Below are 16,142 nucleotides of genomic sequence, written 5' to 3'. Positions count from 1 at the left end.
GGGTTTGTTGCTGTGGATTTTGTCTCGCAAAAGTCCCTTAGCTTAATGCTAACAGAATGTGATGGGCTGATGATGTAACGGCGGGCTAACAGAAATGAGCATTGATGTTACGGTCGTGATAAACCGCCGAAAAACTGCTACTTTAGCAAACACACAGCCTATAAAAATCTCACCGTATGATTTCATCGGAACTCTCTCTCCTTTAATTAGACATGTCAGACCTCAGACATATCGCCATTAGTTTTATTAGTGTAGCTGGTACCTGCACACACACACACACACACACACACACACACACACACACACACACACACACACACATGTATTTCAATACACACATCACCAAAGGGGGGACAAATTCCATTAGCAAGTGGGACTAAAGGTTTATAGCCAGATGGTTAGCCCACCCTGAATCAATGCGATGGAAGGCTACAGCGCGACGCTGTCTCACTCGCACAATCACACACACACGTGCGCACCTCATAAACCCTAATGGAAACTCATCAAGCGCTAATTTCATTACAGCAAACCTCGGTGATACCCCATCATGTGGTCGTCAAGTCTCGCTTTCGGGAGCGGCTGGGGGGGGGGGTGGCGGAGGAGCGTTTTACGGCTTACGCGGCAGCACTTGGGCTTTCATGCGTCCTCCTAAGCGAAGAGGTGGGCCTCGCCAATTTGGAAAGCTTTCAAAAGTCTGCGCCAGTATGAGTGAAATGTAAAAGTAAAAACTATCATATCGTCGCTGCCCTGTGGAAAACACGTATCTCCAATTTTGGAAAGCTTTTTTAATTTGCACATTAATGCTGTAACTCGGAAACATGATTAATGTAAAAATAAGAAAATGAAAAAAAAAAATGGAGATAAGTGTTTTTCACATGACAGCGACGATATATTACATTGACGTGGAAATTATACGTGAGGACGACATGTTGCGGCTGGATCCTAAACCGCAGCGTACGCACACATTTGTTTGACGTCAAACGTCACACATGGCACTAGGACAGCCGAATGTCTTAAGACCTTGGTCGAGCCAAGGCGCATATTTTACACGAGAGAAATATCATGACACACCACTAAACCAAAGCGGCCCAAAAAGTTTATACACTAGTAATTGGGCTAAACAAAATCTTACTCATTGTTTAGAAAACTTGTTTGATTTACAACTGTCCAAACCCTCAGAATTTCCGCCTCTCAACAGAAAATATTCTCAGATTTCTGTAGTCATTCATGAAAACAGACTTAATTATGTTTGTGCTGAATCAAAAGAAAACATTGGAAAAACATCTGCTTTTACTTTGGACAACAATGACCAACATTTTTGTCCATTTCCTGACATGTTACGGAATCGTAATTTATGTTTGTACATTTTCTGCACTGTCAATTTGAAATGTCCTGTTTTGGGATATAGGGATGAAAATTGAATTTATTTATTTTCTTAATCCTATTTATCAAATAAAACAATTCATAATCACTTGCCAAGGTTACAGCGTATTTCCTGAGGACGTCAAAAGGCACGATGGGGATTGGTGGGGGAGGGGGCCACCAAATAAAACTCAGCATGGCGGGGTTCAGACACTTGGTGGCCTCCATTGTCTGCCAGATGCCCTTGGCGAGACGCTGCGTCAGCTCGCATTAGCGGCGAGGAGACCAAGGACCCGCTGGCCAGCAGGTGGTCCCGCTCGGGCTCAGTCGGACCAAGCGGAACCTGTGACTCCCCAGCATTACTCCTATGGAGCTTTTTACATGAATTCATGCTAGTTTAGAATAAAGGAGGAGGTTAAACAAGGCTAAATGGACCTGTACCGGCTCCAGACAATCTTTTTTTTTTTTTTTTTTTTTTTTATAAATGCAGGGTTATCAATCCTCTAATCATCTTACTATAAAAGCTGCAGATTAGCGCGGGGAACATATGCTAGCTCGCCTAGCTTCCCACTGGCTGAGATTCAGGGTGGAGTTTGCGTGTTCTCCCCATTGGGTCGTGCTCTTGTTTTGTGTATCAGCATCCAGACTGGACCAAACCAATCCGTCCTTTTTCCTATGGTGTTCATGTTCATTGGGATGGCGGGTGGGCTGGAGGCTACCTTGGCTTACTTCACGGGGCACATTAGACAAGCAAGCGTTCACAGTCGCATTCGAACGAAAGGACAACCACAGTCGAGAATCTGAAATGAAGCTAACGTGCATGTTTTGGGGATGAGGGAGGAAGCTGGAGTCGTATTTACGTTTGGACTCAACAATGGACTGTGACCGAGGTCGCATTCAACCGAAGTCGCGAGCCATATAAAAAGGCGCAGGTGCTGAATGTTGTGGGCATATTTCCAAATGAACGAAAAAGAGAATAATAGCAGTGCGTTTAAAAAAAAAAAAAAAAAAAAGCTGAAAATATAATGTCGAGTTCAAGTATACGCAGGTGGGAATGTGACATTTTGTTGTCAATTAGTTTGTCATCTGAGTATATGAGCCATGTCATGTTTGGTACACGAGGCAGTCTGCCGACGTTCAAGGGCAAGACGCGTGACTTGCTTAACAACACCTTTTTTTTTTCTTTTTTTTTTTACAACGCCGTATAACGACAATGTGTCGTGCTCGCTTTCCTCAAGATTGCCTGTCAACTCGCTTCCGGGATAATTTAAAAGGTTCCGACCAGCGCGCTGAAAACGAGTGAGGCTTTGCGATAATGACTTGGCAAGGAGTGGCGGCTTATAACTCAACAACGTGCTGTAAATAAGTCAGAACACCGGCCGGAAATCACCGGGCCTCGGATCAAGCGTGGCGTTTGTTTAAAGGAAAAAAAAAAAAAAGGGAGAATCGGACTGGAATGTGAGGGAGTGTGCGATGTGTTTGTCCTATTGCGCAATCACTGCATGCAATCAGTGCAGGACTCGACGCTGTCGGTCCGCGTGAAGTCATTCGCCGGCTTTCTATTTTGGGCTGACATGACAATCGCTGCTACGGCGTGCGTGTGAGCACGACTGCCTGCTAAAAAATGCATACGCGCTCGCAGAGGCAATGATGTAAAAGAGCAGGAAAGGCCGGAGATAAAACGCATGTATCTATTGAAATATTTACTTCTTGCTAAAGCAGCCAAGGGAGGGAAAAAAAAAAAAAACACCTCTGTAGTTTGCATTTTTTAGCATTCTGCAGGTGCGCTGGTATTTCCAAACTCTCTTTGTGTGCTTTGAAAAACTTGGAATTTAGGACAAAGAAAGACCTTAGAAGTGAACTTCAAACCAAGATAAGATGAGGCTCAATGAAGGAGACGAACAAATACAGCTTGGACTGCGTGCACTTAGAAATCGTTTTATCGACACCGTATGTTGTCCAAAGCGATTTACCAAGCCTCATATTCACTGTTTTGAAAGCATGTCGGAGTGCTCAGGCTAACGCCGCGGCGGCAACCTACGGAAAGATTTGCCTTTTTAGTTTAAAATAACTGACGTTAACCTCCAAGATCCACGACGGTACCCCGGCCAACAGCAGAACCACCCAAGGTATTTTTTTTCCACTTTTGGCCGACATTTTCAATCCATCCGTGTTCTGTCGTACCAGCTAGCTAGCGCTAAGATAACCTGGGAGGGTCCAACATCCAAGTTTGCAAACTCTCTTCGTGCTAGGCGGCGTCAGAGGCTAACAACACATAAAGAAATGCAGCTCGTGACCTCATTTACACAAATCTTATACTCACACAACCACCGCATTTGTACGACTCTCCTGCCTCTACATCATTCCGTATGCATTTCCTCTACACTGGTACGCGATAGAACGCTGATGCGGGTTTGGCAAAAACCCGCCTCAGTCAGCTTTTCCATTATTTGCCACATCTGTGTTGAATATAACCGAGGGATCGAGGAAGGGGGGTGCCGTCCGTGCCTCGACTGTCACTGAACTTGCCGTTTTTCAACTGCAGAACTTTCCGGCCGGCTAACGATTACATTTGTCATCTGTACGGCCCTGGGAGAGCCGCTAAGCGCTAGCACATGGCTCCTTCGGAATCGGGTTAGTACAAGGATGACGAACTTTAAACCGGGGCGTTACGGAGATACGATTGATACGATTTCATTTAGAAAGAGTTTCTTTGCATCCCCAAAAGAAGGCTCTAGTGTTCCCCTGTGAATAGTGGTAATTAATGCCAATACAAAAAGGTTTGCAATTGCCTGTGAATGTCACAAGATGGCAGTGAAGCACTTTGTTTTCACCTTAATAGACAACACAAGTCCACGAGTAGTCGAATTTGTGAATGCTGATCCGCAAACGTGCGGCGGATCACCGTAAAATAGCAAATGCGTTATTCGTATTTCGTAGTAGTGTCGTCGGGGGTGTCGCACACATAGGGGTCGTCAGTGTCGCCATCGCCTTTTCACACTGCTTATTTTTTAAATTGTATTTGATAGCTTTGTGTCAAACTCATTTCAGTGTATGCCGGGACAAATGGCCCATGGGCCAGTTTTTGACACCCCTGTTTTAATTTGTTGCCAGACTCTTCACACAATATCGCCTGGGAAGACAGCACACCCCATAATACTGAATAGACGGGCACCGTATCCTAGCAACAGGCAAAAAGGAGGAGGGTCACGGGTGTGGGGGGCTCCTCGCTTTGTAGCGCCCTTGGATCTTGCTATCAACTCTCGGAGGAGAGCGGCACCCCCGACAAGGGCACTTTTATCAATGTGCCCTTTAACGCCGTTATATCTCCTTAAGGGGTTTAAGTGAGTGCGCTCTGGGCAGAGATACCATCGCGCTCTTGAAATCCTTTTAACGTCGAAGCCCTCCCACTTAAAAAAAAAAAACTTCTCTGCCACGTTGAAGAGCTACCGCATCCACGCTTTAATTCCCTTTTGTCGGCGAGCCGAGCAAAGGCGGCGAGGATCGTATAGGAAGATAGTTGGCGCACCGTACGAATCCCCCCCTTCTTGGCTTAACTTTCCGCTCCGTTAATTAATTTCAGATCCAGAGCAAATATCGCCACGGCGTCGCAAACATCGCAGAGGAATCATCAAAGAAACCGGCTGAGATTCGGATCGCGCCAAGCGTTGGCGTGCAGGGTTCACGCGCGAGTCAAATCGCACCGCTTTGAGATATTCGCCGTTAAATCATTCATGGACACAGGGTAGTGTGTTCAATTTGATAACGAGACAGAGGGTCCTCGCCTCGGTTCATGACAGTTCCGCTTCTATGGCAACGGCCAACTTTCAACTTGTGTTTCGCAGACATCCAAGTGAAAACTGTTTATTCTTAATATTACTACAATAGTACAAATGGGTGATGCAGCGACATCAGAAATAATACTTACGTTTAGCTATTTTTCCTTCTTTTTTTCCCAATAGAAATACATGAAGGCTTCCTAATAGCACTGTCCCAGGCAGTTTTCACTTTCTTTGGAGCCATACTGAGGACTACTTTAAAGCAAATAAACAGATACTTGCAATGTGAGACGTACGGAGGCACCGATGTTTGACACAACACCAGAAAAAGCACAACTGAGCCCTCCGCGCCTCCATGCCAAGACTTCTCGTGAACTGAAAAAAAAAAAAAAAGTCTATGAATGAGGTCATTTTTTTTCAAACGTTTAGTTCAAAGATTTAGAAACCGACGGCATTCGCAAGTCAAGGATCCACTCACCAGACTGACGTGGTGGTCTACATCTTGACTTAGCACTTTGTCAAACATCGAGACCATCAAAACCAACTTTGGCTAACCAAGTAACTTGAAGACAAGTAATTCTTTAAAAATGATGACTTAGAATCGTATTCAGACTTGGTAGAAACAGAACTCCCGCGTGATCCCCGCAAATGGTCGTGATTATATTTTCCGCAGTTGTCGAACTGTCTAAGCTCCGTCAGCCTACCTCACTCCCAATTTTCAGTCCACTTTTCCGGCAAACAGAAGGACTCTGGCTTAAAGCGCCGGAGAGTAATCAGACATGATGTGAACATCTGCCGAACCGGCAGCCAACTCTTCAAAGAGGATCGGAGGAAGACCCAGGAACATCTCCAGAGTTGCAGATAATCGCACGGTCACGCCTGGTGGTCGGCTCGGCAGCGTGAATACGGATACGCGTGCTAACGGGCGGGAAGATAAAACGCTCCTTTGCCAGCCATCGATTTAGCCAACCTCGTCTTAGCTGCATTTCAACTAAGCGCTTTACGATTGTCGCAGCGTTGTCGGAGTCCAAATTAATAACAACTCTGATCGAGCCCCTCCCTCCTCCCGCGTAATCTGGTGGCTCGGTTAAGTGGCGAGGTCTTAATGCGTTTTGTGATGGAATTTCATCAAGCGACGGATTGGAGCCAAGTGACTGTCCTGTCCCGAGCTGCCCTACGAGCACGCGGAAAAGACGAGATAGCGAGAGAAATATTTCCAGCTCAACTCGTCACGACCCTCCCTGGCGATTCACCTGATTCTCATCTCTCAAATGTGACGTCAAGACGATTTTTCTCTTGGGATCCTTACATTTGGGACTGATCGGCTTCTAAAAGACACATATGATCTTGGTTACTCTTTTCTCAAGCTCCCTCATGGGGCGAGCCGGTAGAAAAGTCCTCTTGCATCGGTGCAACTCAAATGACGAGATTAGCCCAATTTAGGCACGCCACGTAGGCTTCTAAACAAGAGGAAGAGTGGAAACAGACAGGACAATAGGCCCGGCGGCAGATGGTCCATTGCTTGCCTTAATGTAGGGCACGGTGGGGGTAGGAGATGGGGAGGTCACTGGTAACCCCCCCCCGCCCCCCCAGAGCCCCAGTGCATGGGAAAATACCTCCACTCATATCCCACAATCAGCTCACATTCAACAAGTGAGCAACGCTGAAAGCACCTTATTTCCGGAGAAACGCGAACAATTCTTGGGAAAAAGACAGCAGAGATTCGGATAAATCGTGTTGAGTAGGGCCAGTTCGCCAACACGATGACGAAAGTCAAGCGGCGTTCGGTGTCTATGCTCCTCAACTAGGGAACAAACTTCCTGAACAGCTGAAATCTGCTCAAACTGTCAAGCCATTTAAAATTGGCCTGAAAACTTGTTCACTACTGCTTTTGTCACAAATCAGTCTCTCTTTTCATTCATCCTGCTTTTCTTGAAGGATTACTTGTCGTTCATTTATTCTTTTTTTTTTTTAAATCACAATGGTAAAGCACTACAGATTTACCTTGTGCATGGACATTTGTAGCTGCGGACCGCTGTTTTGCAGCAACAAATGAGGCGGCTCAGCACAGCTTTAAATTGGTGTTTTGAAACTTTCTCTTTGCTGGTTTCCCCAAAACAAAACAAAGACATATCCCCCTCGCTAACGCAGTTAAGACGATGCGGCTCCCCACAGCAACTAATTATGCATACTAATTAAATACTGTACCAATACAGTACTGGTCCAACAGCAACAATTGTTTCAGGGAGCGAAGTAATTAAACATCACACCCATTTCGGCGTCTTGGAAACAGATCCAGCCAAGTCAAAAAGTCAACTAGTCGATTTGTCTCTCAAATCCCTAATCTATCGTTCGGTCTCTTTTGTACCTTGAAAGCCGGAAAATTGGCCAGTCAGCTGGGAAAGGCTTCAGTTAGCCAGGTAGCCAACACGATTCGTGAGTTTATTGTCGTTGGGTTCTAGAGTCCGAACTTTGAGGATGAACGCCCTGAGTGATTGTTTCTAAAGAAGCACCTCTCTTCCCCTTAGCTGGCACGCCCAAAGCAAAACAGAAACATTGTTTCCCTGGCTAACTCAGTCCAGTCTTTGGCACTTGGCCCGAAGGAGGAAATTAGCCTGGAGAGGAGCGCGGCGAGGTTACCTGAAACCGTTCCAGAAACCTTTCTTGCGAACAATTCGATCCAGATGCTCCAGACGATCGCATCCATCACGAGTGCTCGCCGCCGGTTACATAAAGTGCCGACTCTCATTGTGAGGCTGCTATAATCTCGTCCGCACATACACACACACACACATTTCCAATTAGTGCAGTGGTTGCCAGTCACTGGTACTGGTCCAGGGGCCATTTGGTAGCCAGCTGCAGAGAGACCGTGAACAAAAAAAGAAACAAAAGGTTGGGGACCACTTCTCTAGTGGACAGGTAAGCAAGGTGAAGACATCTGCTGACTCCGAAGCCACAACGTCCGAGCTGACAGGCAGAAAATCCAGACGAATGTCTAATGACTCCCGCCTTGCTGATGAGGAATCGCTCTGTCGCCGAGTTGCTGACTTTTGGCAGCTTGAGACCGTCCAAGGTCACGGGATGTGTTGCGTAGACAGAACTGAAGTGCTGATGGTGTACCCCAGGTGTATATTTTTCTCTTTGCTCTTGATGTCACAGCAGCTGCTTAGCCTTCCCGACCTTATCCCACATGTCAGGTTTGCATCTTAATCAGATTTTTACCAACGAACCACATAAATCAATATGTTCTGGAGAGCAACGATAAAAGCAGTCAAGGGCAAAGGACAAGACAGGCAGTGCTCAACCGTTCTAGTCAACCGTCCGAGTATTCGGTCGGGAAATAGTCTGTGCATCAATTTTCTATGCTGCTTGTTTGTCGCGAGCCAGCCACTTTAGCGCAAAGGGTCTCGCCGAGGGACCCGACTGGATGCCAGCATTCGCCCCTGACCGGGATTTGTTCCCTAATCCACGGTTACACGCAGCCAAAGTGATTTCAAAAAACAGGTCACGATCCCTTCGATTGACAAGCAACCGGTCCAGGGTGGACCCCGCCTCTCACCTGACGCCAGTGAGGTCAAGCACTTCAGAACATGGATGCATCCAGATGGATACCTTTCACACTGAACCGTCTGACCCCCCCCCTCCCCAAAAGTGGTCAAATGCTGTCAGTGTGAAAGGGCAGGCTTCATGAATGCTTCCCGGGAATTCTCATCTTGGAACATGTCAACGAGCGAGCTATTCTCTCCATAAAAAAAAAAAGAAGTGACAAGGCCTTATTTACATTCACCGACTAATGAGGAGAAAAGTTCCGCATCATGCGACTGGTGGGAATGACTGAAGCCCCTCATGTTTGTTTTTAGAGCTTTCATCAAAACAAGGAGCTGACCTAACTGAGCCTGGCATCATTCCGTGCGGGTCGACCCGCCCCGCCCTCCCCCCCCGCCCCCGCCACTTAATCCCGCTTCAGTGATTCCGAGGCCAACCGGGCCCCTCGGCCCCTCGCCCCAATGATCATTGCCGTTGCCCCGGCGACTGAGCAGGCCCTCCAGCCGCCCGCAACAAGGCCACAGAAATTGATTTGAAGCAGAGCGGGAACTTTTGACGTATCCCGACACGCCAGACAAAGCGCGCAGGACTCGGAGAACACATTTTCCCGATAGAGTCCTGGAATAACACCAAGCAGCGGGGCCAAATCGCTCACCGCATTCTGTTGGCTGACGCGGGGTTTTGGGGAATGAGGCGGATCAGACGGCAGGTTGACGGGAATCCAGACGGATGAATGCAGACTGGGAGGGAAAGATTGGGGATACAGTAATCCCCCTAACATTCGCGGTTCACATTTCACAAATTCGTACGTTTTGGGGTTTCGCGGTTTTTCTGCTCTTCCAGAAATGAAATGTCCTGTCCCATACAAAGGAATTGGCGGCAAGCGAATACCGAGCAGGGATGACACGACAGCGTGGATAAGGGGCGGGGGATATAAATAAAACTTTGTACTGCAATGCATTTTTTCCCCCCATGGTTTTTGCACTTTCCTGTTTCTGTGGAGTCTGCCGCGTCGCCAGGATGACACGGCTTCCTCTTTTGTTGGTGCAGGAATGTGGGACATCCTGACGGGCTAGCTTTTCATTGACAGTACACAGCTGAGAGTTTCCCCCGCACGGCTCTTTGTGTGCGCGTGAGGGTGCGTGGTCTCTTGTTGTTATCTACATTATCAGCGAGGCGGGCCTGACGGCGGGCCGCACGGTGCGACGCGAGCCACGGAGTCCTCAAGTGAAACCCGATCTGGCCGCCCGGTTTCGCTTGGTGAGCGGCAGGTTACAAGACCGACCGCAGGATGTGAGCAACAAAAACAGAAACATCCCATTCCGGCTCGGCGACATTTCGACGTGCAACCGGTTGAAAGCGCAGTCACGAGGAAAGCAAAGCCATTGTGTTGTCGGCCCTTCAGCTTCCTGTAGACCTTTTCGTAACGTCTGTAAACAACAGGCTGCAAGAGCTACCGTTGTCCTGAGCTGAAAACGATGCCAAACATTTGTGTTTGGGTTTCCTGCCCCTGGTTTTTAGTCATTTCGCAAAACAGAATGGTTAGCCAGCTAGCTAATGTAAGCGCGCCTGTAAAACAATCAATTTCCACCACGTCTATTTTTGAATCAACTTACCTGTTGAAATGTGAATCATGGCTCGCGTTCCATCTCCCTTCCAAGCTAGTGACTTGACGCAACATCTTTTCCACTGGCACGTGACACATTCAAACTACGTCGCTAGAGAAGAAGGCTAAAGTCATCATTCAAGATATTTACCCTGTTTTCTCAATCACTTTGCCTTTGTCAAATGACATTCAAGGGTTTGTTTACTCATGGAAAGCTCAGTCGTCCGCCAGCCGCACGTGCGACGTCAGCGGTCTCAGGTCTCCTGCTTTGTTGTTAAGTTGACGGCGAAGTCACAGCAGATACGAACAAACGGCAAAATGCTCGCAAGTCTCCCGAAAACGCAACGACCCAGAAACACCAAGGACTCATTTGGATCAGCGCCACCAAAGCGGCCTCGTTGGTGGCCGACTGGGAGAGCTGCTTCTACGGTTTCATTGAGAGCTTTTAGGTCACGTCCCTCCCCGAGGGCGAAGGAGAGAAGCAAAGTGGAAATCAGGGAGGCAGAGAATTTTCTCAAGGGTGGGCGGCACCTCATACAACCCGGACGGCTGCTCGGGAAGCCTGCTTCAAACGTCGTGCCATTCCCCAGTCACTTGATTAGGACCCGTTTCAAATCGAAGAGTCTGCGCGCTAGACGCAACACTAAGAGCAACTACTGCACTGTCGCGGGTGTTTTGAATGCGCCAAACCGAGTCAAGAACAAGTCCAAAACACTATCATAAACATATGAAGAACCTAATGAAAAACCACGCCAAGAATGACATCAAGAGCAAAAATGAGAACAAAGTAAAATAATGCGTCAAAGATCGTGTCAAGAACTGGTCATTTCAAGTTATACAATATTCTGTTCTGGTTTTTTTGTCTTCTCCTCACAACAGATGCCTGAACAGCGCGCGCACGCACACACACACACACACCCTGTGCAATCAAAACACACGAACTGGACGGCGAAAGAATGGGGAGGGGTCACAAGAGAAATTCAATTACGTGGACAGCAGGGCACCACCCCCCACCACCTCCCTGAAACCGGCCTCTTTTGAGACAACCCAGCCCCCCTTTAAAGTTTCCCAGCCAACAACCTTAATCCCCCCCCCCTCCCCACACACGACTCCCCCTAGCCAAAACCCACCGGCCTAAAATGAGGCTAGGGTACATTTGTTACACTCGTCTCCCAACTAAAGTTATTAAAGTGCTTACAGCGCTCCACCTTTACGTCAAAGTTCATCGTTCATGTGCAACTTGGCCACTGGACGGCAGTATAATAGGCATAAAGACAAAAGAAGAGTACTCAAGTACTATGAATGACGTGGTAATCTGCAGTAATATTCGTTGTTTTTCGCTGAGGATAAAGAATATATGCTTGTTACGCCACCACATGGATGCTATTAGTTAGCCTGTATATGACGTTTTACTTGATGTGGTAGCATTAAGCTAGCGGATTTGTGTGGCTTTCAGGCAGGCTGTGTTTGTTTAGCACTCAGAATTTGTCTGCCAGCAACATTTGGACAGCATTAAGCTAGCCCGCGGACCTCACAAGGAGCGACCACGTGACCTCGCCGCATGGTCACCCGGCTCGAGTTTCACACGGCCAATTGCAAAAATCTCAGCAACTTCCTGGTTGGCTGAGCGCGATTAACGCACGCGCTGATTGGAGCTGCTCGTATGCGAGCTCCGGGCAAGTGTAGACATAGATTAGCCTCATCTCGGACGCTGCTCTGTAACTTCACTTCATATAAAGACCTTTCTTTTTTTTTTTTTTACATCATTTTAGCCTTTGCACATGCTATAAACTTATGAAAACAGACTTTTTATAAAAGTATTCCTTAGCGCCCATTTTCACACTCTCGCTGTAAATAAAAAAAAATAAAAAAAGAGATTGTCATATAACATCACTTTAAGGAAGTAAAAGTTGGAAAAAAAAAAAGACTCTTGCTCATTAATTTCAAATAATTTCCCGTTTTTGAAGAAAGGGATGCAAAAACACGATTCCCTAAAGAAAAAATTTTTTTTGTCTAACAAAAGTCCACTAGCTTAATGCTATCATATAATGCAAAACGTCCCAGCCGAGCTAACGGAAATGAGCATCGACATTACGGTAACTATAAACCTTCAAACATCTGCTACTTTAACACACGAGGAGCCGGAACACAACAACACGCTCAGGCAAATATTGTAACTGATCTCTGAGAAGAACTTTTTTTTTTTGTGGAGTACTTGCCTTCTTTAACACGGTTAAAAAATAAAATCCACTTAAAAAAAAACGTGACATCGCGGGGGCGCAAATGCAGCCAATCCAAACGAAGCAATCCACACTTCATGCAACATACGGCACTGCGAGCCATACAGCAGCTTAGAGGGGGGGGCTAGAATACTGATGTTACGTAAAGACAGCTAAACGGCGTTAAAAATGTGTGTGTGTGCGTGTGTGTGTGTACAGGGATTAAGGTCTCCCTTGTGCATGCTTGCATGCTTTTTTTCCCCCCCATTTGTTGCTACCTTCACCCCCAATTCCAGGAATCGATGTTGCACGCCAGCCGAGTGATCCGACGGGAATGCTGTCGCTTTTAAAATGTGATGATGGAACGAGGACGGGCAGAATTTTTTTTTTTTTTTAAACTAAAAAAAATAAACAAACGGACGGAAGCCAAGACGGGATGAAGGAGCGTTCCAGCTCGTTTGGGTTTAGTGTCATTCCGACCGTCCGTGATGGCGCTTTCATCCCCGAGCTGCTGCGTTCATCAAAGCCGCCTTTTGCGCTGCCGGCAATGTTGAAAATCGTTTTGGAATTCGTAAACATCTCGCTATGGGTCTTCTATTCCTTTATCCTATGATTTATAAAACATATTTTGGGCAATTTATTAAATACATTGATCAAATTGTGTTTTTTGTTTTTATGCTTTATGCAGTGGGTCGGATTGCACCAGCAAATAAACACAAATGACAGGAGGGTGAAGATAAGCAAAAGAGCAAACGGGCGAGGCGGGGGGGGGGGGGGGGGGGGGCACTTAAGGATGCTGTGTGAGTGCGTCCGATTTAATCTCCCCAATCAAGACTTGGTGGTGGGGTTAATCCAAGTAGCCCCCCGCCAACCACCACCATAATCCTTAAAAGCAATTTTGATCAGCATATGCTGTTGCCGTCGTCGCACGCATGCTAGCTACGCATTAGTCCGTTTTTTTGTTTTGTTTTTTAATTTACGGACTTCGAAGCGACCAGTTTCAATGTCCGAATTTAGAGTTGGGTGTAGTACCACGTTGTGCCACAACGTACCAGGCAGCACTGAGATCTACTGGGAGAGATGCAGTGGGAAGAAGAGGCAGAGAAGGCCTCCGACTAATCCCCAAAATTAGTCATTCCCTTAGAGCATCAAATGCTTGTGATTGTTGTTTGCTCTCATTGTGTACAACTAGCAGCTGTTTGAAAGTTTCAAACTCATTGCCGGCTCGCACATCTATGGCATTTTGAATTTTATGTTAGCATTAAGATAGCAGACTTTCCGTAGATGAAATGGTCAAATTTCATGCTATAAATAATTTTCAGTACTCCTAATTTAAAAATGAGTTACGGGCAAATGCCAACCCCAAGTATCGGTATCGGGTACTCATGGAAGCTGCCGATACTAGCCAAAGATACTTAAGGCAAAAAATAATAAAGTGACGTCGAGTAAACACTCCCCGCCGGTGGTTGGTGCTACACTGCGGCAGTTTGATCGGCAAAGAGAAAAAATCAGCTGTGTCAGAAAGAATGGTCTTTGGTCACAATTCTTTGTCATTGTTTTAAATGAAATTTTATTCATCAAAAGTACTAGCAGTATCGGTACTCGGCATCAGTGAGTAATCATAAAGTGAATACGTGTACTGGTATCAGTGTGAAAAAAGTGGTATTGAACATCACTATTTGAAATAATGTCCCCTTTTGGAAAAAAGGGATGGAATTCTGTAATAATGTTTTACTGTACTGTAAAAGAATGAAAGAAAATGTATTTACTAGATTTATGCCACAATCATATCAGAACTTAATTATCCCAAAGCATAGGTGTTATTGGTTTCTCATGTTGATTTTACTAGCGTGACAGTTCCCATATGCACTTTTAAAAATCGCACAACATAAAAAGTTATTGCAAATCATTTTTGGGACCCCCAAGCTGACTTGCAGACTCTCATGGGGGGCCCCAGTTGAGATCCCCTGCTTCAAAGGCCTTTCAAGGCTTGCAAACATGAACATTAACACAGTTGAACATGTTCACTTTTGTTTGCGTGTTCACTTTTTTGGGGGGGTAATTTACTGCACATAATTTTGTGGTCCACCAAGCAACAGCTCCGGGGACCACAGTGGGACTGGCGCACCCCCAGGAACCTCCAGTTTGAGGACTACTGATTTAAAGGCACTTTAAGCCTGGCAAACATGAACATAAACATCTTTGTGTATTTATCCACTCACCATTGAGCCCATTGGGGATGCTCCTGTGATGGTGGGGCAGCGACAGGTCGTCCATGGACCTCCGCATGGGTTGGCCCAACTTGGAGCCCTCCGGGGCGGCCTTGTTGACGTGGTCGTGGTTGTGGTTGTGGTTGTGATTGTGGTGGTGGTGGTGGTCCGGACTCCCGGCGCTTCCAGCGCTGGAGGTGCTGCTCCCGTCCCCGACGTCCCGGACCGTACCGGTGCCCCCGTTGAGGTTGTTCAGGCTGGACTGACTGTCTATGGAGCTCCTGGAGCCCGCCCCGTTCCTCTCCTCATCCAGCATGAGGATGATCTCCTTGAGCTCGGCGTTTTCCCGCAGAACCGTCTCCTGGTTGGCCTCCAGCTCCTTGAGCTTCAGCATGTAGGCGCCCACCTCCTTCCACATGGCGCTGGCGGTGTAGCGGCCGAAGCGCTGCCACTCCCGGGAGAGCTTCTTGCCCTTCTGCCGGTCGTCGTCCAGGAAGCAGCAGAGCTCGCGGAGCTCCTGGTTGTCGTCCTGGAGCTTCTGGTTGACCTCCTTCAGGCTGCGGATCTCGTGGAGGTGCACCTGGAGCCGCCGGTTGATGTCCTTCATCAGGTTGCCGTGCTCGATCATTAGGCTCATCTTCTCGCCGTCGACGCGGCGTAGCAGGCGCAGGAGCTCCTCCTTGCCGCCGCGGAGGAGCTCGTCGTCGCTCAACTGGCCCAGGTCGTCGCCCGCGGTGTCGGACTGGTGCTTGGCCATGGCTCGCTGTGTCTGGAGGGTTACTTCGAAGGAGGGGGAGAGCGCTCAACCGAGCCTCAACTGCGGGATGGTGTTAAAACACATCGTACAGGTAACAAATTGTCCAAAGTCAAGGGAAAAGAGGAGAAACTGTTCAATCACGTACACATTCCTCGGCTGATTGAGCGATTAACACCCGCGCGGTGCAACCGAGCACCCGCCGGACGCCACGCCGAACCAAAGCGAAACGAAACGAAACGCGGAGCTCAACAAGCGAGACGCGAGAGGTGAGTAGTCAGGTTGGTTTCGCTCGAACGTTCCAGTCGAATGGCCGTAAACAAGAGTCCTACTTGGGTTCGCGTCGCTGAGTGCCCTCCTGCCACCGTGCTGCTAAGCCTCTTTAGCGGGATTGGAGCTTCACAGGAGCAGCTGGAATTAGCGGCGGTGATGGTGGCCCCCTCCCTCCTCGCTCCTCCGCCAAACATTGGACTTTGAACGCGGCCAATCAAGACCGGGGAGGGAGGGAACTAGGGAGGGGAGGAGGGAGCGCAGGTAGAAGGGGAGGACGACCGAGTCTCGCGAGATTTGCTCTCTTAAAGGGCAAAACGTCATGCTCACAAAATCATTGATGTGAGACGTCAACACGTCAGCCATGTTGGATGTGGTAGAACTGCCTATCGAACC

General features: G+C 47.6%; 1 protein-coding gene across 2 annotated transcripts in view; it reads right to left on the bottom strand.

Annotated features, from left to right (window-relative positions):
* The window catches only part of ccdc85cb (coiled-coil domain containing 85C, b), a 45,135-nt gene extending 29,144 nt beyond the window's left edge, over positions 1-15,991 (bottom strand). For both annotated transcript variants that reach the window (XM_086019108.1, XM_086019109.1), the window contains exon 1: positions 14,735-15,991. In XM_086019108.1, coding sequence (XP_085875234.1) covers positions 14,735-15,479 — 745 coding nt within the window. In that variant the 5' untranslated portion in view covers positions 15,480-15,991. The remainder of the gene's footprint in view (positions 1-14,734) is intronic.
* Positions 15,992-16,142: the final 151 nt, after the last annotated feature.

The sequence above is a fragment of the Filicampus tigris genome, chromosome 20 (assembly GCF_054856515.1).
Source record: "Filicampus tigris isolate MCC_2025a chromosome 20, RoL_Ftig_1.0, whole genome shotgun sequence".
Classification (NCBI taxonomy): Eukaryota; Metazoa; Chordata; class Actinopteri; order Syngnathiformes; family Syngnathidae; genus Filicampus; species Filicampus tigris.
The sequence above is the reverse complement of the archived record's forward strand: the minus strand, read 5'-3'. Positions and strand labels throughout refer to the sequence as shown.